The sequence below is a fragment of the Polypterus senegalus genome, chromosome 6, assembly GCF_016835505.1.
Source record: "Polypterus senegalus isolate Bchr_013 chromosome 6, ASM1683550v1, whole genome shotgun sequence".
NCBI lineage: Eukaryota > Metazoa > Chordata > Cladistia > Polypteriformes > Polypteridae > Polypterus > Polypterus senegalus.
The window spans coordinates 64,268,020-64,294,804 of NC_053159.1; the positions used below are offsets into that span (position 1 = coordinate 64,268,020).

General features: G+C 38.6%; 1 protein-coding gene across 5 annotated transcripts in view; it reads left to right on the top strand.

The window, feature by feature from the left end:
• pank4 (pantothenate kinase 4 (inactive)) overlaps nucleotides 1-26,785 on the top strand; it is a 146,389-nt gene that overhangs the window by 10,568 nt on the left and 109,036 nt on the right. For all 5 annotated transcript variants that reach the window (XM_039756151.1, XM_039756153.1, XM_039756152.1 and 2 more), the window contains exons 3-7: nucleotides 8,881-9,089; nucleotides 9,516-9,699; nucleotides 11,844-11,936; nucleotides 12,020-12,173; nucleotides 12,441-12,622. In XM_039756151.1, the coding sequence (XP_039612085.1) occupies nucleotides 8,881-9,089; nucleotides 9,516-9,699; nucleotides 11,844-11,936; nucleotides 12,020-12,173; nucleotides 12,441-12,622 (822 nt within the window). The remainder of the gene's footprint in view (nucleotides 1-8,880; nucleotides 9,090-9,515; nucleotides 9,700-11,843; nucleotides 11,937-12,019; nucleotides 12,174-12,440; nucleotides 12,623-26,785) is intronic.

A 26,785-nucleotide genomic window follows, 5' to 3' on the forward strand; every position in this document is an offset into this window, starting at 1 on the left:
TATGCAAATTCATAATTTGGAACCATTCCAAATAATGTAAATCATGGGGGGGGGTGGGGGGAATTGGCTTGAGGTGGACGGTATACCAGTGTGACGTTGTACTATAGGCGCTTTTCCACTGCATAGTACGGCACAGCACGGTTCAGTACAGCTCACCGTGGTTCGGCTCAGTTCGGCTCGGTTTGCGTTTCGACTGCAGTTTAGTACCGCTTTAGAGTGGGCGGATTATTCACGTGTCGTTAGAGTTGCGCCTCTACTGCCGTGACACCGTGGAACTTTTACAACAACACGCAGACAACGACAACACTTTAGCTCGACGACGCGCAAGGGTAAGCATCTAAAAAAAGCACATCACTAGCTAACTTTTATCACTGTTGCAAAGCATAAAATGAACTTAACTGCCAGTGTAACATTAAAATGCTGAATCTGTATATTACAGATCTTCCACATTTTGCAAAAAAGTCGCCGCAACAGACCATCTGTTTGGACATTTAACCGTGCTTCAGAGTGGTGGGATGTGATTGTTTCCGGTTTTACAAACACTCAGTGGCTGGAGAACTTTCAAATGTCTGAAGAAACATTCATCCACTTATGCAACAAACTGCGTCCAGCGATGGAGAGACGGGACACAAACTTCCGCGTGTGTGTACCTTTAAAGAAAAGAATAGCCAGTGACGCAGTAATGACGATTTTCTCCGGCCAATCAGTGACCAGCAGTTTACACGTCACGTTTTGGTAACGGTTCGGCGAGCTTGGAACCTCGGCTGAGGTGGTACTAAAAAAAGGACCAGGTACCAGGTACTGTTCCCAGTGGAAAACCCCCCAAAAGTGAGCTGAACTGAACCGTGTCGTGCCGTACTATGCAGTGGAAAAGCGCCATTTGATCTGAATTTTGCAGTGATGTTAGTACCGGGATAAGTCTGGAAATGGTGAACCACTAATAGTTTTTTCAAGACCATCGAAAGTTGAACTTCCAGAAATCCTCGAAATGCAATGGAGGATAAAAAATATATATCACACATGACATTTGCAACATTCTTGATTTCCGATGCTCCACTTTTGCACAACCCTACATAAACAGAAATCCACCATGAATGGAAATCACATACTCCAAGACTGCAGAGTAAAATTATATTGACAGATGATGAATATAAGCAAAACACAAATCATTTTACAAACTTCTATCTCGCATTGGCCCTACGTCCCAAATCCAAACAAACAAATTTCAAAGAGGTAATTGCAAATATATAATGTCATCAGAAATAGACATTATATATTTGTAAAAAGAACTCCAGTTAATTTCATATTGATGGAATATATGAATAATGGAAGGCACCAGCAACAATAGGAAATGCAATCATTGCAGTAAACAACCATGTCCATGTCTTCATTTAATTGTTATGCTTCCACGAGAATTTACAGTAGCTCGTTCCATGTTCTTCGTTCATGCACAACCCTGAACCAGAATCTTCCAGCCATTGCTATTCTGCTTATGAATCTGGATGGATGCCTCTCTTGATCATCACTTTTTTTACTGCCTCCAGTTAATGCTGTTTCATATCCTGTTCCCCATTTTCAATTTAACACCTCACCCCTCCCTCTCTTTTACTATTGTACTTCACCTTAGAATAAGACTTAAAATATTATAAAAATATATCTTCACTAAAGTCAGTTATGCATGTTTGAATTGGTGGAATTGTGCAAGGTTTGCAAATTTCATTACAAATTGTATTACCAAAAATAGAATTATTATAAAGTTGACTGATTCACATGCTTGTGCATCTGCATTAAGTCAATTTGGTGTGCATGCTGTTTTTTTCTTTCTTTTCTGACCTTCTGATAGGGCACTTCAGCACTAGGAGGAATGTAGTCATATGCTACAGGGTAGCACTAAACCCAGAAACTGTTAAAAGGATGGTGTTTTTTCAGCAAAGAACTTGTGAAGAACATACTGATGAATTTTAAATGACAAAAAAACTATGAAAAGTTTTGGTTCTAGAACACAAAGTGAGAATTAAGTTTTGCATTTGGTATAATTACTGCAGTGGGATGGCGCCCTGCCCAGGGTTTGTTTCCTGCCTTGCTCCCTGTGTTGGCTGGGATTGGCTCTGACAGACCCCCGTGACCCTGTGGTTGGGATATAGCGTGTTGGTTAATGGATGGGTGGATTTGTTTTAATTAGCAACACTTTTTAAAAAAGAATCATTGGCACTTTTTGTTATCAATAAAAAAAGGGTAGCTGTAATTACTTAGGTTTTTATAACATCCTAAGGACTTGTATTTTAATTTTTTTGTTTTCAAATTTGGTTAATTTCTGATTCACGTTTATACTGTTCCACCTCCGTTTTTTTACATAAACATTTAATGCAATTAAGAAAATATTTTTGGTTGCAAATAGTGCCTCATTTCTGTTTAGTAATTTTTTTAAACTGTTTATTGATATTGAGCTACAGTATCTATTGTCAAGATTATGGAAAATATTGTGATCTTAGTTTGATGTCATATCATCCACCCCAGTATATCCACACAATATGGACATGTTTGTGTATTTTAATCTGTGATTTGTGAAGTAATGAATTAAGAGCTTTGTCTTTTCTTATATAAAGTTAAACAGAGGGAGATATAGCAATGTTTACTGACTGACAAGGCAGGCGTGGTTTTAAACGCAGTGCATACAGTGGAAATTCAAAAATAACTAGAGAATTAGAAATGGTTGGAAAGTACATGCTATTTTGACATGTTTTTGTGGCATGGCTGTTAATGAAATTGTTACATTTGTTTCCTTTGTTAATGTGTAAGAAAATATACCAGGTTTATGGTATAATGTGGCATGCAAAGGTTTGGGCACCCTTGCTTTAAATATCTGGTTACTGTGAATAGTTAAGTGAGCAGAATATGAACTGATTGATAAAAGGCATAAAGTTAAAAATGACACATTTCTTTAATATTTTATCCAGTACTACATATTTATTTCCATGATTCTTATATACAAAATGCCAAAAAATGAAAAGGCCTGAAGCAAAAATTTGGGCACCCATCATGATCAATATATAGTAAAATCCCTTTTTGGTAAATATCATAGCTTGTAGACGCTTTTTGTAGCCAGCCAAGAGTCTTACAGTTCTTTCTTGGGGTATTTTGCCCATTCGTCCTTGCAGAAGGCTTCTGATTCTTCAGATTCTTGGACCATTTTGCATGCAGTGCTCTTCTGAGAACTATCCACAGATTTTCAATGATCTCTACATCGGGGACTATGAGGTTCATGGTAAAACCGTCGGCTTGCACCTCTAGATATTCCATTTTAGATTCTGAGGTGTTATCTTGTTATAGGAACCATCCTCATTTTAATTTCAACTTTTTTACAGATGGTGTGATGTTTGGTATGATATATTTATTTATTTGAATCAATTCTTCTATTTACCAGTGACATCTTCACTGTGCCACTGACTGCAACACAAGCACAAAGCATAATCAATCCACCCCCATGTTTAATACTTGGAGAGGTGTTCTTTTCCTGGAATTCTGCACTCTGCTTTCTTCAAACATACCTTTCCTACTGTGGCCTAAATGACTTTTGCTGCACAGTAGAACAGTGTACCACCACTCCAGAGTCTGCTAAATCTTCCTGAAGGTCTTTTGCAGTCAAGTGGGACTTTTTTTATTTGAATTTCCAGCAATCTAATAAGCAGTTCTTTCATAAACTTTTCCTGGTCTTCCAGGCCTCAACTTGACCTCCACTGTTTCCGATAACATAATTTCTTAATGACATTACAAACTGAAGAAACAGCTACATGAAAGTGTTTTGCTGTCTTCTTGTAGCCTCCTCCTGCTTTGTGAACATAATTATTTTAGTGAACATAATTATTTTTATTTCTCAGAATGCTGGGCAGCTGCTTAGAGGAGCCCCTGGCTGGTGATTGTTCGGACAAGGTTTGAGGAGTCAGAGGATTTATATAGGTCTGCAATTTGCATCACCTGGGGTTTCCTAACGATGACTGTGATGAAGCCATAAAGCTAACAAGCTAATTAGGGTCTGAGACCTCCAATGTCTTTGGGGGTGCCCAAACCTTTGCATCATGCTCCTTTTCTTTTTCCATTGTAGAATTGTGCAAAAGAAAAACAATACACTAATCATGCATAAAATGCTGAAAAGAAATGTCATCTTTTAATTTTATGCCTTTTGGTAATCAGTTCATGTTCTGCTCACTCAACTAATCAGAGTAACAGACATTTTAAACAAGGGTGTACAAAGTTTTACATGCCATTGTATATAGTGCTGATCTTAAATCTTTTAAGGTGTAGCACATATCAATATATATTGAATTTTTCATTTTTGTTCAAACTAATTGCAATTCAGTTTAAGTCTATATCATCCAGACCTACTATAAATATGTAGAAAAAATTAAAAACCGGCAACCTCACTAAAAGTTGCCATTCTTTAAATCACAATATCTACAGATCACAACATATTATCAATGTGATTTTTACTACAAAAGAATTAGAAGCAATTGCATAACAAAGCATTGCCAGTTTCAGGAGTTAATGTTCACCACAATATTTATTGACGATTTTAAAATATTTAAGCATGTTGCAAAAAAGACTTCAATGTTTGCCACTCAATAGCTTAGAGGGAGAGGGCAGACACTCCATGGGGTTCTGCTAGGAGCACTGATCAGGGAGTAGGACATGTGTATCCCTTGACCCTTGTTTGCCTCTCAGCGATCAAGTTTGGTGCATTCTGCATGCTCTATATAACTTATTATTACTACTGACCTATTCAGATAATTGGTATTACTATTCTACAATTTATTTTTTACTGCAGGCTTACTGTAACACTTAATTTCACGATTACATTTTGCAAGGTCTTAATAAGCTCGGAATCACTAAATGCTAAATAATTTTAAAAAATACAAGTCTTTCTGTTGTAATGATCAGATCTGCCTTTTATTTTACGTAATATATTACTTTTCTGGACAAAGCTGGGTACATCAGGTTGTTAGTGTGTGTGTGTGTGTATATATGTATATATCTCTATCTATTATAAAAGAGTTTTTCCAAGAGATTTTTTCAAGTCTCATAAGATGAGACTTTTGTCAAGAGATTTTGTCAAGTCCCGCCCTCCTGTCAACCATTTACAACCACGCCCACGATCCATTCGCCGCTCATTCATGTGAATGCTTTTGTCAGACACAGTTCCTGCGCTCTCAGCTCTTATACATTTTTATGTTTTCCTCACCGTAAGTTTCCCAAAAAAAAAAGACTTATGTCCAAGTCTTATTGATGAATTTCATCCCGAAGGGTTATCAACAGAAGAAATGAGTACATGGGTAATCCTAACACCAAGAAACAATGAAGTCAAACAAATTAACGTGAAAATTGTTAATCGGTTACACAGCAATGACCTGTAAAATTTTAACAGGTGACAAGAAAGGTAATGTAGTACATCTTCCGCGGATAACATTAGACACCAAAGGAGATCGATATGTCATTCGTATTAAAATGTTTACAGTTTCCCGTTACAATAGCTTTTGCTATCACAATTAACAAATCAAAGGGACAAACATTCACTCATGGGCAGTTAGTTATACGTAGCGTTGTCACGATGTAAATCCAAACACGGAATCAAAATTCAATGCAATATTGACAAAGTTAATTCAGAAAATAGTTTTTACTGAAGTTTTACAGTAAAAGTGTAAGTTTAAAAAGTATTTGCATATTAATTTCAAAGCCAAAAAGAATGAAAACATATAATGCAATGAATACCTCTAACGCAACATGAAACATAATTTTCTTTCAATTTATTACATTTTACTATTTTTTTTACTGTGGTTAATTACTCACTGTAATGTAAAATGGTTAGTTCTATTATGCATATGTAACAATTCCCATGAAGATAACAATCTCTTTAAATTGTACATCCACTTCCCCATAAACAAGCGGCAGATCTGTGAAGTGGCTAGTTAATAGTGCTCGCCCGGGTGTTGGTGGGCGAAGTGAACACTGAGAAGCGAACACGCAGAGCCACCTAGTATGTATGTGTAGATATATAATAATACACTAGCCATCCCCTGTGGCTTGCCTTTGTAGAAGTGAAACAGGACAACGAGGAGGGACCTGCCTGACCCCCTACTCCTGACGTCGGCAATGAAGAGCGATGCTGTATAAAGTGGTCTGATTGGGAGTTCACGGGGATCCCCTTACCTCATTGCTTTGAAGCGGTGTATAGCATTATGTACCAATGAGTCAGGAACACTTTTCCCATGATTCTCTCACCTTATTGCTTTGATGGGGCTCACCATGGAGGCAGCTATGAAGACTGATGTGATGCAAAATGTAGCACTCCATTTTCACTGACAACTCTCCAAAGTAGAGACTACTAAAATATATGTAAGATGGAGATAGTACAACCCCAAATCAGAAAAAGTTGGGACAGTGTGGAAAATGTGAATAAAAAATGAAAAAAGCAAGTTATAAATTCTCCTCAAATTTTATTTCATTGCAGACAGTATGAACACAAAATAATTCATTTTTTGTCAACATCATTTGATTTGTAAATAAATATGCATTCTTGCTATTCAGGCTTGCAACACATTTCAAAAAAAGTTGGGACAGTACAGCATTTACCACTTTGTACAGTTCCCCTGTCTTTTAACAACACTTAAAAGACGTTTAGGCATTGAAGAAATCAAGTTAATAAGTGTTGCAGGTGTTAGTTTGTCCCATTCTTCCTGCAAACAACGTTTTAGGTGCGCAACAGTACGGGGTCTTCGTTGACGCATTTTTCGTTTCAAAATGCACCAAACATTCTCTATAGGAGACAAGTCAGGGCTGCAGGCAGGCCAGTCAAGCATCCGCATCCTCCTCTTACGCAGCCATGCCTTTGTTATGCGCACAGTATGTGGTTTGGCATTGCTGAAATAAGCATGGGCGTCCTTGGAAAAGACATCGTCTTGAAGGCAGCATTTGTTCCTCCAAAACTGAGAGATACTTCTCAGCATTGATGGTGCCATCACAGAAGTGCAGGTTACCTTTGCCGGAGGCACTGACACAACCCCATACCATGACAGACCCTGGCTTTTGGACTTGTATCTGGTAACAGTCTGGTTGGTCCTTTTCCTCTTTGGTCCGCAGCTCACGGCATCCATTTCTTCCAAAAAAGATATGAAAAACCGATTCGTCTGTCCACAATACATGTTTCCACTGCACAATGGACCATCCCAGATGCCCCCGAGCCCAGAGAAGTCAACGGTGCTTCTGGACACTATTTATGTAGGGCTTCCTTTTGGCACAGTACAGTTTTAGCTGGCATTTCCTAATGTAACTACGTACTGTAGTGCTTGAGAGAGACTTCCTGAAGTAGTCCTGAGACAACGCAGTTATATCATTTATTGATGAATGACGATTTTTAATGCAGTGCCGTCTGAGGGCTCGGAGATCACAGCCATTCAGTTTAGGCTTGCGCCCTTGGCCTTTGCGCACGGTAATTTCTCCAGATTCCCTGATCCTTTTCACTATGTTATGTACTGTAGAGAGAGAAATGCCCAAATCTCTTCCTATCTGTCTTTGAGAAATGTTTTTCTTCATCATTTCAAAGATTTTTGCCCGCACTTGGTGGTAAAATGGTGATCCTCTGCCCATCTTTGCTCCTAAAGGAGTAGGCCTTTCCTCAATGCTGCTTTTGTACTGAATCATGATTGCAATCACTTGTTAACATCACCAGTTTCAAATCACATCCTTATTTAGTTATTATACCTCATTACTACCCCTGAATTGCCCTCATCCCAACTTTTTTTGGAATGTGTTGCAAGCCTGAATGGCAAGAATGGATGTTTATTTACAAATCAAATGATGTTGACCAAAAAAAACATGAATTATCTTGTGTTCATACTGTCTGCAATGAAATAAAAGTTAAGGGAAATTTGTAAATTACTGCTTTATTTTTTTATTCACATTTTCCACACTGTCCCAACTTTTTCTGATTTGGGGTTGTACTTGTAGTCAATCAGTCAGCACAATTCACCACCTGAGCCCAACCCACGATAGTTCCTGGTTAAACGAAAAGTTCATAACCTGGAGTAGGAGAAAGAGAGAACTGGGAACAACCTACCAGGAACTACAAATTACCTGAGTTCCTGTGATGGGAATACTACAAAAGTTTCAGTTTTTTCTTAAAACAAAATCCCTGGTTCCTGTGAAATTTTCCAGTGGTGGTGCTTATTATAAAACAAAACAAATTAAATTTAAGAAGGGTTGGGTTAAAAGATGGGGAAAGTCTCGTTCATTCGAGGTGTTAAAATGTGAACATATTAGCACAATGCTGGCAGTGCCATTTGCGAGGTGAAAAACAGTAGGCAGTGTTTCCATTCAGTCAGAATTAAAATGGTTTTTGTTTTGTAGCTAGAACCAGGATCAGTGGACTTTTTTTGGTTTAACTACTTCCAGATTATAATGGGTAAAAACTAATGTACAGTTTGATCATTTCCAAATCACAAACAAACAGTGTCTCCCTTAAATTTGCTCTTAGAAGCTCAGTCACATAAGCATATTGTTTACAGCATCCTGATAAACTTGCATATACACCTTTAGTGCATTCACAGCTGAGAAGGGCTAGCTCTCTACAGGGTTTCAGGGCACTACAGTTCAGTAGCTGTGGCACATTTCCCATTTATCCCATTGTTCAGCCCTACTTTAAAGTACTGTGTTGCTGTGTTTATTCTTAATCTCTTTAATGTGTTATCAAAAAGCGCCATTTCTCCAGGAACAGTTGGTGGCTGAGACTTCTTAATATTATTTCATAAACGTATTGATGATATGGTCATTTGATAATTTATACTTTTACAATCTTTTTTTTCTTTTTTCTTTTTTAAATATCCTGTCCAGGAAGCTGTCGATGAGCCTCTATATGAAATTTCAGTCCAAGAAGAAGTAACAGCCCGTTTACATTTTATTAAATTTGAGAATGCCTATATTGAAACCTGTTTGGATTTCATTAAAGACCATCTTGTCAATACGGAGACGAAGGTCATCAAGGCTACTGGGGGCGGGGCATATAAATTCAAAGATCTTATTGAAAAGAAGCTTCAGCTGAAGTAAGTAGTCACTTCTGAAACACCAACTAGACAAGTTTCTGTGATCTGTAACTTAATACAGTCATGCATTAAGTTTTAACTTAAGCATAGTCTTCATTTAAGCTAACATTAGTAAAACTGGTAGATATTTGGACCAATGTAACTTAAACTTTTGAAGCAGGGCATTGTATTCAAGTTAATTTTGACTGTAGTTCAACATGAAAAAACTGTTTGCTGCACTTATTAGAGTTTAGAAAATAATTAATGCGTGGAGTAGATTTAACTCGCATATGAAGACATGGAAAGTAAAATTCATTGTATAGGCTTTCAGTAAACTTTTTTTATTTGAAACAGCATGCATGACTTATTCTGGTTATATCAGCCTGTTGATAATGCCAGTGTATGATAATGTTTGCTATCATTCTTGACCCTTCTTCTGTCATGCAGAGTTGACAAAGAGGATGAAATGTCCTGTCTCATCAAAGGCTGCAACTTTGTTTTAAAGAATATACCCCATGAGGCCTTTGTATATGTGAAGCATGCAGATCCTGAATTTCGTTTTCAAACTACACAACCAGACATTTTTCCTTATCTTCTTGTTAATATTGGTTCTGGAGTGTCCATTGTAAAGGTAGGTGTTAATGAGAAAATTTGCAGGTAGGTTTAGCTTCAGCTTAGAGAAATATGCATATTCCCTGGTAGTTAGTATTTATGTGCTGCGTAAGAATTATCATTGAAGTGTGCATCATAGAGCTTATTGTCAGTTGTCAAAACTGACTTAATCTGGGCCTTGAGAAAATCTATTAGTGTCTTGGTCATAGAATTATATTGATGGAACAAATATAGCACTTATTATGCCAAAGCTTCAATCTTCACTACAGAAAAAACAATAAACAAAAGAGAATTATAAGAAAAAATGGGCTGTAAGAAGGGGTAACGGGTGTAGTGAGTACAGCTGCCTTATCTGTCCTTTTTTTCCATTTTGTTGTGGCACATAAAAGACGAGATGATCGGCCAGATGTCTTCTGATTTTGTGTTCCAAGACAGTAGCATTCCTTATTGCTTTCAACTGCATTATACAGTATGCACTGTAGATCTGGATGAGCATTCGTTGGTTGCACGTGCACAAGTCTGTCCCTATAACTAAAGACTAAATATTTTTGTGTTTGTTGGGGCAAGCTGCAGACTAGGTGGAGTGAGTTGCTGTCTGCCTCTTGACTCGATAAGATTATGTAAATGAAGCATACAAATGAAAATTCATTTTCATTTCATGTTTATTTATAAAGTACTTTGAAACAATATGAGTTGAACCAAAAGTGCCATACAAGCCATATACCAGGTGACACAATAAAGTTAAAATTGAAATAACAATCTGCTGAAAATTGCTTGAGGTGTCATCTGATATGATATGATTACCTCAGAAAATGTCAGATTTCTTCCTGCCAAGATGGATAGGGGTGTGTGTTTGACCTATGCTACCAGGTGCTTCCAGGGAGCCTCTTGAAACAGGTACTGCCGATAACGTACCCAAGGGATGCACCAGCAGATGAGGAAACTCGCACAGAAAACAAGGGGTAGGTGCATAAAGGTGCCAAGTGCTTTTATTAGTACCTTCAAAAATCAAAACGGGTCAAAAATACAGTGCTAAAATGTTCTATTTTAAATAATCCCATCAAATAAAGTGCTGGTAGAGGTTAAAACAATCGAATAAATAATCCTTTATAAAGAGGTTAAAAAGTGGCAGGAAAACTGTTTATAAAAACATGAGTCCTTGTGCACTCCTTTAAAAATGGACATTTCCTTGGTGCTTGGTGTAACCCTAACATGGGCTCTTGCAGTCAAGGATGTGCCTAACCGGCAGTTAAGCCCCCCTTCAGCACTACTCCTAGACTTGGGTCTGTGTAGCTGTCTCTGGCTTCTGAAAGGGCACCATCCCCTAACCTCTGACTCTCACTGACAGGCTCACGTCCCTGCGGTCCATGGCTCCCCTGCAGGACGCCTCACTGAGCCTCCAAATTCCCCTGCAGCCGTGCTGCCTCTTACCACGAGTCACTCCAATTGAGCAGCCCACGTTAGTCACTCAAGCTTCCAGGTCACTCAGCTGGAGTGGCCAACAGCCCCTGAGCGTTAGCCGCATGCTCCCTCCAGGGACTTCCTTCCAGCTACTTTTCTTTGCTCACTTGCACCGGCTCTCTCCACATCCTGCATTCTCTCCCATCTGTTAACTTCCTTCTCTGATCGTGTATTGTTCATTTGTTTTCTTTCTGATCCTCCCTATTCTATTCTCTGATTTTCCCCTTTTCTCGTGCCAGCTCTTTCTTATATTGCTCCGAGGGTACAGCGTCTAAATCGCAGGAAGCCGATGAAGCAATTGAGACAGACCACACCCTCATGTACAGGTGCGTCTCGCCCCAATTACTCCACCAATCCCCCGTAGCTGTGTGAGCACGCACACCCATGGAGAGTGAGCCAGACAATTATTTTTTTTATTAAAACTGTCACCTTTTCCTAAGCCATGGACCCACTGTACCACAGTGGTCAGGTTTGAATTAAATTGAATAAAGCATTGTACGTCTAATTTATTGCATATTTATTGTATTTTGATTTATCAAGTCAATGCAAAATTTTCAATAACAATCATTGTACTGAACACATAAAGCAAAAAAGATTATCTTAAACTTCCTTTGAACCTGTGATTGATAACACAATTTGTGAAAGGGTTAATAGAATGCTTTTGAAGACTAATGAAGTATATCTGTGATTTTAATTCTGCAGGTTGAATCGGAAGACAAATTTGAACGAATTGGAGGAAGCTCAATTGGGGGAGGCACTTTTTGGGGACTTGGAGCTTTACTCACAAATACCAAGGTAAAGCATCTTCTCCGGAGGGCTTGCTTAGTATGCCAGCATGTTTTTGTGGTGTATTTTTCAAATTTTCTTTGTGTTGGCAGAGATTTGATGAGCTTCTACAGCTAGCTTCCCGGGGGCAGCATGCCAGTGTTGATATGCTGGTGAAAGACATCTATGGTGGTGGATATAGCTGTCTTGGCTTAACAGGTGACCTCATTGCTAGCAGTTTTGGCAAGTCAGCCACAGAAGACAGAGGTAGGGAAATAATTTAAAAAAGCATTTTTTTCTCCTTAAAACAAATCTTAATCTAAGTTGAAAGTGCTTACAATAAAGATACTGTAGAAGCAGAAATCTGTTTAAATTGTCTCATAAAAAAGTTCTAGTAGTGATATTGATCATTCATTTTTGTCTTTTGTCCCCCCCCGCGAAATGCTTTAAGGTTTGCTGAAACTGAAATATTAAAAGAACTGAGAGCAAAGAAAAACTATTTTGCACTAACACAACCCCCTGCTTTTTTATTAGAATTCTCCAAGGCAGACATGGCCAAGAGTCTGCTGCATATGATCAGTAATGACATCGGCCAGCTTGCTTGCCTGTATGCCAAGCTACACAACCTGAACAGAGTATATTTTGGGGGCTTCTTCATCCGGGGACACCCAGTGACCATGCACACCATCACGTACAGCATAAATTTTTTCACTAAGGTAAAACATTGTCATTTGATATCTAATATTTGGTACTTTTGGGGGGGGGAACGAAGAGAAAGTATTAATGAAATTCTCTCACCTGCAATGATTTTTGAGTCTATTAAACATTTTTAATAAGTGAGTTGATTTCTAACACATTTAAAATGGATTGATTAATGCATTGTAAAGTAAATTTTATTATGAGAATTTTTAATTTGCCAAACCTAATGCCAAGTATGGTGAAGTTTTAGTAGATGTCCTTGTTTCAGTAATGCATTCAGTGTTAAATTTTGACCTCTAGATGTCAGAAGCGTTTCGTAATAGTGGAATTCGTCTATTGTAATATAGTATTGAAAAATCATAGACACAGGCAAGTTGATTGACATAAGTAGGAGTTGCACCAGCACATATTTATTTAGCTCCTTCAACTAAAGATTAATCAGTTACTCTGTGTGTGTGTGTGTGTGTGTGTGTGCCTAAATAATTCCATACAAAATTTCATATAACATGGTTCACAACGATACGCTGCATGTCAGTACGTAGCACTGCACTTAATTTTCTTGATTTATACATATTGGCATAGGTGCAGGGGAGTTGAAGAAAAGGAGTTGGAGAGTGGGGGTTTATGGCAGTCCTGGTACAATGCTAGAGAAAAGTTGCAAAGGTAAAAATTACACACACAACAATTTCTTGTTTCTGTAAGAAGATTGAATCAATGTCACATCACATAACTGCTAAATAAGTTATCTTTGAGTGGCACTAAAACCAAAATAAATCTCTAGTATCTCTATATTTAACTCTCCAGTCTGCCAGGTAACTTAAGGTGCTGACTGACTATGACTAATATAATGATAAAATTCTACGTAATAGAAATGTAATGATTATCAATGCCTGTTATTCTAGTTTGCAGTATTTTTGCTGACGCTTTTTCTATGGTGGCACTCTTTTTGTAACCCAAAAATTTCCAAAGCACACCACAATTCTACCACTCAAAAAAGCATTAAATCTCTTACAACAAGCTAAACTCTCCAAAGTGGTGGGATGTGGGTTTGCGGCAAAAAATGCAGCTTTTACATTGCCATTTGCTCAATGAAAGTTGCTGGTGAACACACAACCAGGCAGATGGATCCCTAACACACCTCCAGGCTGTCAAATTGCTCTAAGTGATGTATCTGCAAAATAGTGATCATGTAGCTGTTTTTGTGTCGGCTTCTCGAGCTAGTCCCATCCTTTTTGACAGGTCTCGACCACCAGGTCTAGACTCAGGGCACTACACTGTTACTCCAATGGCGCACCAGTTGAGAAACACTTGTGTAGACTATAATTAATGAAGTTCTTGATGGTGATGAACGATTGAGGATAGTATTTGTGGAGTTTTAGCACAAGTTTTAATGTATGCCTGCTTAAGAGATGTGTGTTCTTTCGATTAAATCAGTCTTTAGTAGTGCATTCAAATTCAACAGTCGGTCATTTTTTAATTTAACATATCTTTGTCTCATATACTATGCCAATTTGAGAATTAATACATTGGCCTTGTTTCCTTATTGCTTTCATTTTAGGAAGGCATTCAAATTCTGGTTGTACTTGCTCCAGTAGTATCTCTCTATTATAAAAAAAATCCTGGGAGGAAAAGATTAGGGGGAGACGAGACGTAATCTTCATGTGAAGTTCACAAAAGACACTTAAAAGACCCACGAGACGTAAGGGATTGGCCATGGAGCGTCTTGCGGAGACCTTAAACATGAGATTCTTGCAAGATACACCCTACTTAGAACCAATCTATACTAATAAACGGCAAAGCCCTCACTGACTGACTCACTCACTGACTGACTCACTGACTCATCACTAATTCTCCAACTTCCCATGTAGGTAGAAGGCTGAAATTTGGCAGGCTCATTCCTTACAGGTTACTTACAAAAGTTAGGCAGGTTTCATTTCGAAATTCTGCGCGTAATGGTCATAACTGGAACCTATTTTTTCGTCCATATACTATAATACACTTCTGCTCAATGCCCGTGCCTCCCACGTAATTTAGTGCCTGCCCATATAAGGCCGTCCGTCAGCGGCAATCCAATAGAAACACTGCCAAAAAGCAACAGTTCCAAAGAGTGCTGAACAAAAACCGAATTACACAATTGAGAAGGCAGCAAAAAATATGAAGCGTCTGATACATACAAGCATATTCATAAGTGCAGCTACTGCAGAAACAAAGCACACGGTGGAAAAAGTCAATGTCCCGCTAAAGGAAGACAATGTAAAAAAAAACCCATGCATGCAGTATGTCACGTCTCAGATAAAGAGGAAGACGAGCTGTTTATTGATGCAGTAAGAAACGAATTGATGAATAAAACCTGTTATCTTTACAAAGATTGACAAACACGGAATGTAACTTGAACACAACACATCCTACAAATACGAACCTGATTGAAAGAAATAATGATAATCAAATCCTTGATGACAGCAACACTCGTAACACTCACAAAACAATTACTGTATATTGACAATCATGTTACGTTATTTTTAAAATGTTCCCTTTTCTTTTTCATAACTTCTTTAACACACTACTTCTCCGCTGCGAAACACGGATCTATACTAATAAAAGGCAAAGCCCTCACTCACTCACTCATCACTAATTCTCCAACTTCCCATGTAGGTAGAAGGCTGAAATTTGGCAGGTTTATTCCTTATAGCTTACTTACAAAAGTTAACCAGGTTTCATTTCGAAATTCTAAATGTAACGGCCATAACGGTCGGCAACGTCCGCCATGTTGAACTTTCTTATTTATGGCCCCATCTTCACGAAATTTGGTAGGCGGCTTCTCTGCGCTAACCAAAACCGATGTACGTACTTATTTCGGTGGTATGATGCCACTGTCAGCCGCCATATTGAACTTTCCAACGTCAGAAATTCTCCAACTTCCCGTGTAGGTAGAAGGCTGAAATTTGGCAGGCTCATTCCTTATAGCTTACTTACAAAAGTTAAGCAGGTTTCATTTTGAAATTCTACGCATAACGGTCAACGACGTCCGCCAAGTTGAACTTTCTTATTTATGGCCCCATCTTCATGAAATTTGGTAGGTGGCTTCTCTGCGCTAACCAAAACCATGTGCTACTTATTTCAATGGTATGATGCCGCTGTCGGCCGCCATATTGAAGTTTCCAATGTCACTAATTCTCCGTGTAGGTAGAAGGCTGAAATTTGGCAGGCTCATTCCTTACAGCTTACTTACAAAGGTTAAGCAGGTTTCATTTCGAAATTCTACGCATTACGGTCATAACGGTCGACAACGTATGCCATGTTGAACTTTCCTATTTATGGTCCCATCTTCACGAAATTTGGTGGGCAGCTTCCCTGCGCTAACCGAAACCAATGTACGTACTTATTTCGGTGGTATGATGCCACTGTCGGCCGCCATATTGAACTTTTCAATGGTCTTTGTTACTTATGGGCCCATCTTCAAGAAATTTGGTACACGGGTTCCCAACGCTAACTGAATCCTACTTACGTACATATATACGTCCATAGCCTGCAGCTCGGTCACTGCGTGAGGCGGCGTTGGGTCCCCCATCCCAACGCCTCCCACGTTGTTGGCTGCCTGCCTATATAAAGTCGTCTGTCGCTCCAGTCTCTACATTCCCTTCCTTACTTTGCCACGGAACTCACGTCTCCTTGCTGATAACTACAGCCTTTTTATTTAATCCACGGCTTCTCCACTGTTTTATTGTTCATTTATTGCGATTATAGTTATTGTGTAGGTATTTTAGACTTACTTTAATTTGTTCAGGTACCCATTTCCTTTATCATTCCAACCGTACCCTCATTAACATGTCTATTGAGGTGATCACCATCGATCAAAGAACTGTCACTTACCGAGTGGTTTCCATGCCCGGAGATGGCACCTACCTTTTCCATTCTCTTTGTTACATATTGCATGGTCATATCAGGCTCACTCTTGATATCCGGGGGAACATTGTGTCTTATGTACTGAATGACTGGGACAGGTTCAAGGTGTGGACTGATGACGGTACAGGAGATAATTATACTACACAGGAGCACTAAAAGAGTGAAATGCTTAAGCCCTTCACCTATGGTTCTGCATGTGAGCTGATGGCTGCTGCTGAGTTGTTCGGTTGTCGCTTTCAAGTGTACCGAAATGGCCAAATATTTTACACCTTTCGACAACCGCCAATGCCTCTTAAACATCTTAGATTCACAGGTGACGATTTCAGCAGTGGACACTTTGAAGTTTATGAATGTTTAAACTCTCAAAAGCTGCATGTGAAGTTATTGATGAAACCGGTTGTATACTTACAACGCTTGACAGATGCCGAATGTCTCTTCAACACAAGTCCTACAAATACTGTCGTAATTGAAACAAACCATGCAACTCAAACTGATTATGACACCAGCAATCCAAGCTGTGAGATCTGAAACAAGATTACTGTTCACATGGCCAACTGTACGTTGCATGCTCAAGAGTAAGCTCAGCGCACAGCTTGGTCATATTACAACCGGAGGGCCGAACTCACAATGTGGTATACAAAGAGATCTTTAACAAATAATTATTGGTATATTTTCCCTCAGTTTAAAAAAAATTTAATTTTCTTCTTAATAAAAATTTTAAGGCAGTACTTCGCCGCTGGGAAACGCAGGTATTTTGCTAGTATATATATATATATATATATACACTAGCAGAATACCCGCGCTTCGCAGCGGAGAAGTAGTGTGTTAAAGAAGGTACGAAAAAGAAAAGGAAAAATTTTAAAAATAACGTAACATGATTGTTAATGTAATTGTTTTGTCATTGATATGAGTGTTGTTCTCATATCTATCTATCTATCTATCTATCTATATTATATATATATATATATATATATATATATATATATATATATATATATATATATATATATATATATATTATACTAATAAAAGGCAAAGCCCTCACTCACTCACTCACTTACTGACTCATCACTAATTCTCCAACTTCCCGTGTGGGTGGAAGGCTGAAATTTGGCAGGTTCATTCCTTACAGCTTCCTTACAAAAGTTGGGCAGGTTTTATTCGAAATTCTACGCGTAATGGTCATAACTGGAAGCTGTTTTTCCCATTTACTGTAATGGAGATGAGCTTGAACGCGTGGGGCGGAGTTTCGTGTGACATCATCACGCCTTCCACGTAATCACGCAGTACATAGAAAACCAGGAAGACCTCCAAAAAGCGCTGAAGAAAACATGCATTATATAATTGAGAAGGCAGCTAAACAATAAGAAGCGAGCAAGTGACATATACAACCATATTCATGAGTTCTGCTACTTGAAACAAAGCACGATGTAAACCTACACTTTAAATTAAGTTCATAGACAGGCTGCCGCTGGCGTTTGTAATTTAGTGCCTGCCCATATAAGGCCGTCCGTCAGCGGCAATCCAATAGCAAACTCCCACTAAATATTCACGGGTTAAGGACTGTGCTTATGCAGAGGAAGATGAGATGGTCAGGGTGGTGTTTGTACAAACTCAGCTTAAACTGCGAGAAAGTTTTAAGTGCCAGGACTAAGGTAACATTAAATACAGCCATGGACATAGCACAAGATGGCACCAGCACAGCTGGGAAACTTCGATGCATGTACACCGAGCGCTCACGGAACTGACGCAGTGCACAGATAAAAGCAACAGTTCCAAAGAGCGCTGAACAAAACCGAATTACACAATTGAAAAGGCAGCAAAAATATGAAGCGCCTGATACATACAAGCATATTCATAAATCCAGCTACTGCGAAACAAAGCACACGGTGGAAAAGTCAATGTCCCGCTAAAGGAAGACAGTGTAAAAAAACCCGTGCATGCAGTGTGTCAGGTCTCAGATAAAGAAGAAGACGAGCTGTTTATTGATGCAGTAAGAAATGAATCGATGAATGAAACCTGTCATCTTTACAACGATTGACAAACACGGAATGTAACTTGAACACAACACATCCTACAAATACGAACCTGATTGAAAGAAATAATGATAATCAAATCCTTGATGACAGCAACACTCAGTAACACTCACAAAACAAATACTGTATATTGACAGTCATGTTACGTTATTTTTAAAATGTTCCCTTTTCTTTTCTAGCTTTTTAACACACTACTCTCATGATACGCGGGTATATATATATGTATATATATATCCCGATCTACATACTCGAATAATGGATACTTTATTCGCCATCAATGATTGTTTTGGTAAAGCCATACTCAGTGTATTCATTAGATGAACGGTAAAAAAGTAAGAGCGAGGGAGGATGACTTATTGAGGCATGCAGGCTGTGTCTTGCGTCAACTCTATCTGAATTGCGCGATCACATTTAAAAAATATATCTTTTCAAGTTCTATTTAGTCCATATGTGTCAAACTCAAGGGCCGGGCCACATCCGCCCGCGTGTAATTATATCCGCCCGCGAGATCATTTTATATACTGTATTATTGTTATTAATGGCCCGGTATATGAAGCGCTGGTAACACAATAAACTACAGATCCCATAATGCAGCGCTTCAGCTGCCTTGCCGAACACTTACCGCGTTAATCAAGTCTAGCTTATGATGCTGCAAGTTATTGCGAATCTAGCTCACACGATGCTGAAGAGAAAAGTTGATTCTGAAAATAGAGCCTTTAAAAACCGATGGGAGGCTGAGTATTTGTTTACTGAACCCGTGTGTCTCATTTGTGGAGCTAATGTGGCTGTAATTACAGAATTTAATCTAAGACGGCACTATGAGACAAAACATCAGGGTAACCTGAATGCAATGCAGAAGATACAGAAAGCAGAAGAATTAAATAAGAATCTGACACTTCAGCGGACGCTTTACCGCACAATCACAAAGTGATTTCAAGTGAAGCTGCTTTTATGGGAGACACAAATGCACCAGTGCAATTTGCCCCACTTTCCCTGTTGCCAAGTAATGTTAAACCAAGTCGTCACTACGGTGTTTGCATATATATATATATATATATGACAGCAACACTCATCACTCACAACAGTGACAAAACAATTACATTGACAATCATGTTACGTTATTTTCAAAATGTTTCCTTTTCTTTCTATTTCCTTCTTTAACACACTACTTCTCCGCTGCCAAGCGCGGGTATTTTGCTATATATATATATATATATATATACCTGTGCTTCGCAGCGGAGAAGTAGTGTGTTAAAGAAGGAAATAGAAAGAAAAGGAAACATTTTGAAAATAACGTAACATGATTGTCAATGTAATTGTTTTGTCACTGTTATGAGTGTCGCTGTGAGATATATATATATCTATATCTATATATATATATATATATATATATATATATATATATATATATATATATATATATAATATACAGTAGAGTCCCGCTAATCCGAACCCCGCTAATCCGAAAATCCGCCTAATCCGAACAGGACTAGGGGAAAAATACAGTAATTTTTATAAAATTTCTGAACTGGGAAAAGTAAAGAAAACAAGTTTTTCAAGTTATGTCGTGCGCTTAATGTACATTTAAGAAACTTGTAATTTTTCAATTTCGCTGTCTAACTAAAAATCCAAAATACAGCCTTACTTCAAATTGAAACAAGTTAGAATTTACTCACATATGTAGAATCCATGTTCTGTACAGCATTTACACAAAACGTAAAAAGCAAACCATTATCTAAGAGGTAAAGTCAGTGATCTTCTTCTGACGCAACAAACTAAAACGGCTTGAAGAAGCAATGTTTCGCCAACGCCGCATAAACATAACATCTGTTGGGGTTGCATCGGCGTGTTGCTTAACGTAGCGCAAAGCGAGATCAAGGGCACTGGCTGCGGCAGTGTGTGGAACAACATCAGTCGGCGCGTCCCCTTCCTCCTCACTGTCGTCTGCATCGAGATCAGCTGACGTTCCCTGCACAGCTGCCACAATGTCATCATCTGTGTATTCTTCATGGCCACAGTCGTCAACGGCCCCACTCTTCCACGCACTCTTCTTCTGCATTTTCACAACCTGGTATTCTTTTCACCAATTGAAGAAGTTCGCAATTTTCTTTTGTCGGGAAAACTGTTTGGACAAACTCTAGCTCAGGCCAGAGATTTTTCCAAGACTTCTGTAAGGATTCCTTGCGTGTGTTTTCCCAAGCTTCAGCAACCCAGTAAATAACATCTTTGATGTTCATTTTCTTGAGTTTATCCAAAATTGTTAGCTCTTCATTATCTTCAAGTAGGCTACTAAGAAGCATTTTTCTATAATTCTGTTTCAAAGCCTGCAAAACCCCTTGGTCCATTGGCTGCAAAATCGATGTGACATTTGGTGGGAGAAAAATAGCCTTGATATCATCGCAAACAACTTGCATTTCTTCTGGATGTGACGGAGCATTGTCTATAAGTAACAAAGCACGAGGAGGCAATCCATTTTCTTTGTTAAACGCCTTTACTTTTGGCACAAATTGCTTGTCAAACCATTCTTGGAACAAGGCACGATCCATCCAAGCTTTCTTTTGATTTCTGTAAAAAACAGGGAGAGAGTTCATGTTCATGTTCTTAAAACAGCGTGGTTTTGCCGATTTGCCAATAACCATTAGTGGAAGCTTATTTGTGGCAGAAGCATTGCTGCAGGCCAACACAGTTAGGCTGTTTATCCATTTTAAACCCTGGTGCAGATCGTTCCTCTTGTGATGCAAGACTTTTGGTAGGCAATGCTTTAAAGTTAAGTCCTGTCTCATCTGCGTTGTAAACTTGCTGGGCGAGTAGGAAGAAATGATGCATTTGAACTCCTCAAGGTATTCAACAGCTGCTTTGTTGTCCGCTGACAATTTCTCCCCAGTTATTGTAAGCTGCCTGATTCCGTGTCTTTTCTTCCATCGGTCTAAGAAACCACAACTAGCCGTAAATGATACGTCACCGTCCATGAGCTTGTTCAATTGAAGCGCCTTTTCTTGAATTAGAGGGCCAGTGATAGGGATTCCTTTCTGTCTTTCTTGTGTAAACCATAAGAAAAGTGCTTTGTCCAATTTTTAGTAAGACGACACTGTCGCCTTGCTACGTTTTCAATCGTTTTTCACTTGTGGTAGCGCAAAACTGCTCAATTTTACCTCTGTTCTTTTTCCAATCGGAAATTGTTGCTTTCCCGACACCAAATTCCTTCTGAGTGGCACTTTCACCTTTGTCAAGTCTTTTCAACACTTCCAGTTTTTCTTTTAATGTACACGAGTTATGTTTACGTTTGCTTGCCATGATGATTAACAGCAGGGACAAGCACAGAATGTAAAGAAACCACACTACACACCACTCACAAGGACTCACAAAACACAGGGCAAGTGCGCGCACGCGAACAATAACATTGCACAAAACACATCACTCGGCAGTAGCAGGTGGCACACTGACTCAGTCACTCATAGTTTGGGAACGGAAATCAAGAGGAATCGTAGGTCTAGGTCACTGCCCTTCCGCTACTACTCACGCATCACCGTCATATCGATTTTACCTCCGATCACAGTCACACTACAGTGCAGTTTAAATAGCAGTGTACTAGAATACGTAATTTCTTACCTTTAATTCTTGACACATCAGACGCTTAATACGCCTCATAAAGTCAATATATGGCATTATATGACAAAACTCCGCTAATCCGAATTTTCGCTAATCCGAACAGGGTTCGGTCCCAATTAGTTCGGATTAGCGGGACTCTACTTATAGCAAAATACTATATATAATACTATATATCGCTTCGCAGCGATGTCATGTGTTAAAGAAGTTATGAAAAAGAAAAGGAAACATTTTAAAAATAATGTAACATGATTGTCAAAGTTTTGTGTATTTGGCAGCGCCACAAAGTTGTTTTCGTAGTTGCATCAGAAAATGTACCACGACGTCTGACACGCCTCCTTTTTACTGTTTTGTCACAGCTTGGATTGCTGCTGTCATATATACACACACACACACATACATACATACATACATACATACATACAGATATATATATATACACAGATATATATATATACACATATATATATATATATATATATATATATATATATATATATATATATATATATATATGTATATATATATATATATACACACATATATATATGTGTGTATGTTTGTATGTGTCTATATGTGTGTGTATAGCTTTGGTCACTGAGTGCAAGGGAAAAATAATAAAATATAGTCTATAAGTTATTAAACAGTAAAACATTAACGTTTTAAGAAGTACAGGTACATTGAGCACTACTGGAGTGGTTGCGGTAAACTACATTTTAAAGACTGTGTAACACAACAGGTAAGTAACTAACAGCAGCTAAAATGTATATGGATCATCTCTCGGTAGTAGATCCCTTTTGAAAGGCGCTACACGACGGCTGTGGTATAGAAATTACATTTTCTATGTGAACGCTCAAATTTGTGCCTCTGGTAATGTGCCTTACCGCATTTAAAGAAAATTAGTTTTGTGTCCTCTGCAGTGTTAAGAGAGATAGGCTTTGGTTTGGGATAAAAGGAAAAAGGTGTAAAGAAAGGAAAGTTGCCTTTTTCTTTTATATAGTATAGAGAGATGTGTTCGCTGACGTTATGATCGCCTTTTGGGACAGTCGCGTGGGTCTTGTGTAGACTGGTGAGACGCCCCGCCATTAATCGGCTGTGATGGCACTGTCAGTCCTCCACTCCTGTGCGTGTCTTCATAATCCGAGCTGAGGACCCATAATCGATACGTGCAAAAGAAAGTGTGAATCGCCTTAATATTATTTTGCCGTGGTGTAGAAAAGGGGTCCCGTGTTTGCACTTGTCTGGGCTATAGCTCAGGGGAGGATGAAAAAATTAAAAGTGCTCACTTTGACTTAAGGCAGAAGCGCAGTCAGCGCCTCAAAGGCCGGCACAGCTATGCATGCGCTGGCTGCTCGACTTTTGCTGGGCAGGAGACCCCAGTTTTGCAGACACGCTCATGATATCAAAAGTCTCAGCTCTTTTGAGTTTATTCATATATATGTATATATATATATATAATATATCAAAATACCCGCTCCTCGCAGCGGAGAAGTAGTGTGTTAAAGAAGTAATGAAAAGAAAAGGAAACATTTTAATAATAACGTAACATGATTGACATTGTCATATATATGTCTGCCTAAATAAGTCACCCTCGCTTTGCTCTTACTTTTTTACCGTTCATTTAATCATGGCTAGTGGCGGAAAAATTATAAAATGGAAGGAGGATGGCTTTACCAAAACAATTATTGATGGCTTAATCGATTATTCATAAAGCTTGAATTGGTGATCTGTTTTTCTGTGTTAACCTCATATTTTTTCATACTTCTTCTCAAACTAAGGTGGTGCGAGGGTAAAATGAATCGGGATGCGCTGATCAATGTAATTGGTTTACCAGGAAATCATGCATTGACAAAAGCTCCCCTTTGCTTGTAATGCAAAGTGTGATTAAATGCATTATTTTTTAACGCGTTATGGAGCACATGCATCGAAGCTTCTCAGCTGTGCTTGTGCTAAGAAAAGGAAAGATTTTAAAAATAGCGTAACACGCTTGTCAATGTGACCTTTTGTAAGTAGTGCCTGGAGGATTCAGTGTGTTGAAACTCTAGAGACAGCGTGTGTATTAACTTGAGGTAAATGGGAGGGAGATGATGACGTGACTCCCCACCCCTTAACTGTCAATCCCCACAAACACAGTCTCGGAATTTGCATAAGCACACCCCTTCACCTACAATTTTAACTTAGTTACAAAGTGATCAAAACTCTCGCTTATATCCCGCGCCCTCTCATTAAACTTGTATCCCGCATTCCCTGTGGGCATGTGAAACGCAAGCGGTAGCCTGTCTATGAACTTAATTTAAAGTTTAGGTTTACACCTTGCTTTCTTTCCGAGGTAGCAGCACTCATGAATATGGTAGTATATGCCACTCGCCGCTTCTTATTGTTTCGCTGCCTTCTCAATTATATAATGCATGTTTTCTTAAGCGCTTTTGTAGGTCTTCCTGGTTTTCTACGCACTGCGTTGACAGTCAGTTCACGTGATTACGAGGGCGTGATGATGTCACACTAAACTCCCCCCTACGCCTTTGCAGCTCTACTCCATTACAGTTAATGGAGAAAATACCTTCCAGTTATGACCATTAGGCGTAGAATTTTGAAATGAAACCTGTCCAACTTTTGTAAGTAAGCTGTAAGGAATGAGCCTGCCAAATTTCAGCCTTCTACCTACACGGGAAGTTGGAGAATTAGTGATGAGTGAGTGAGTGAGGGCTTTGCCTTTTATTAGTATAGAGATATATATATATATATATATATATATATATATATGTGTGTTATGTGTATGTGTGTGTGTGTGTGTGTGTGTGTGTGTGTGTATGTATATATGTAGATATGTATGCATGTATATATATATGTTTATATATATATATATATATGTGTGTGTGTATATATATATATATATATATATATGTATGTATGTATGTATGTATGTATGTATATATGTATATATATATTTGTATGTATATATGTATGTGTGTGTGTGTGTATGTATATATATATATATATATATATATATATATATATATATATATATATGACAAAACAATTACATTGACAATCATGTTACGTTATTTTCAAAATGTTTCCTTTTCTTTTTCATTACTTCTTTAACACACTACTTCTCCGCTGCGAAGCGCGGGTATTTTGCTAGTATCAAATAAGACCACGGGCAGCAAAACACTTAGTCAAATAAAGGCTTTGAGCACACACAGATCCAGGGCTCTCAGCGCATATAAAGCGTATAAGGACAATACATTATAGATGAAACATCGATGACTAAGTGAAGATAGGAAAGAGCAGCGCGGAGAAAAGAGACCCAAAAGCGTTGGAAAGAAAAAAATGCAAAAAAGAAAGAATAATCTAGGTACACATTCAGAAAATAAGGAAAGTAATAATCAGCCCGGAACAAGTGGAATTGGAAAAAAAAGCACTTCCAATCGGGCTCAGAATTAAAAGACAAAGAATAAGACAAAGTAGAACTTAATAAAGACATTCAAAAATGTTGGCGCCATACACATGCAGAGCAGGTTAGAGATTATGAAAGCAGTGGAATTCGGAAGGCTCCAGAAAATGTTAGCGCGATGCAAATGTCTAACTTGCTCCCAGCTCTTAAAACAATGACAAGTGACAAGCAAAACATGCAGCTCACCAGCAGCAGAAACCCAGTGGATGATCTGTCTGCTTCTCTTTGCGTGTTTTCAGTCACCCTAACCCCCACTTCACAACCTGAGCGGCTGAGAAGCAAAGTGGCAAAAGGACAGCTGCTGTAGAGGCTTTTAAATAATCGACGGGCAGCGCAACAGCAGCAGAAAGACAGCAGATGATCCAACGGCTTCTCCTTAGCATGCATTCAGCCGCACACCCCCCCATGACAACACGAGTAGCGTCATACATTCTGCGTGAAAGAGATTTAACCACGCCCCGGACCGGAAATAAAGGACAAGTGTTGTGAGACATAATTTAAAACAAGTCCACGGACATCTAACCTAGCAGCTGTTGGATTCTGGTTGGCAGACACGCTTCATGTGCTCCCAGCTCAAACAACAGCAAGCAAAATACGCAGCTCACCAGCAGCAGAAAGCCGGCAGATGATCCGACTGCTTCTCCTTAGCATGCGTTCAGCAGCACCCCCTTCACAACGCAAATAGCGTTATATGTCCTGCGAGAAAGAGATGTAACCACGCCCGGGACGAGAAATTAAGTACAAGTATTGTTTTTACAAAAGTTTTAAAGTAAAAGTGAAAAATAATGCATATGTAACAATTCCCATGAAACTAACAATCTCTTTAAATTGTATCTGGTAAACAAAACCCGGGGATGGGCGAGCGAAGTGAGCAGGGGCAGAGCCCCGTAGTTTTGTTAACAGTTCGGGCTTAAGGTCATTGTTTAAACTAAGCTACTCATTTTTTTTAAATTTTCTTTGTATTGATTCATTCATTGTGTATTTACTTTATAATGTATATATTAATTTTATAATTACATGTTTTAATGTTAGATGCGATTAATTGCAATTAATTACATACATTTATGAAATTATTTTTTAATAGATTCACAGCCCTAAAGTATTAGATTTGATTACTTGACATTGACAGCTAAACCCTGCTTGAGTGAAAATATGTCTTTTTTCCAGTATACTGTACC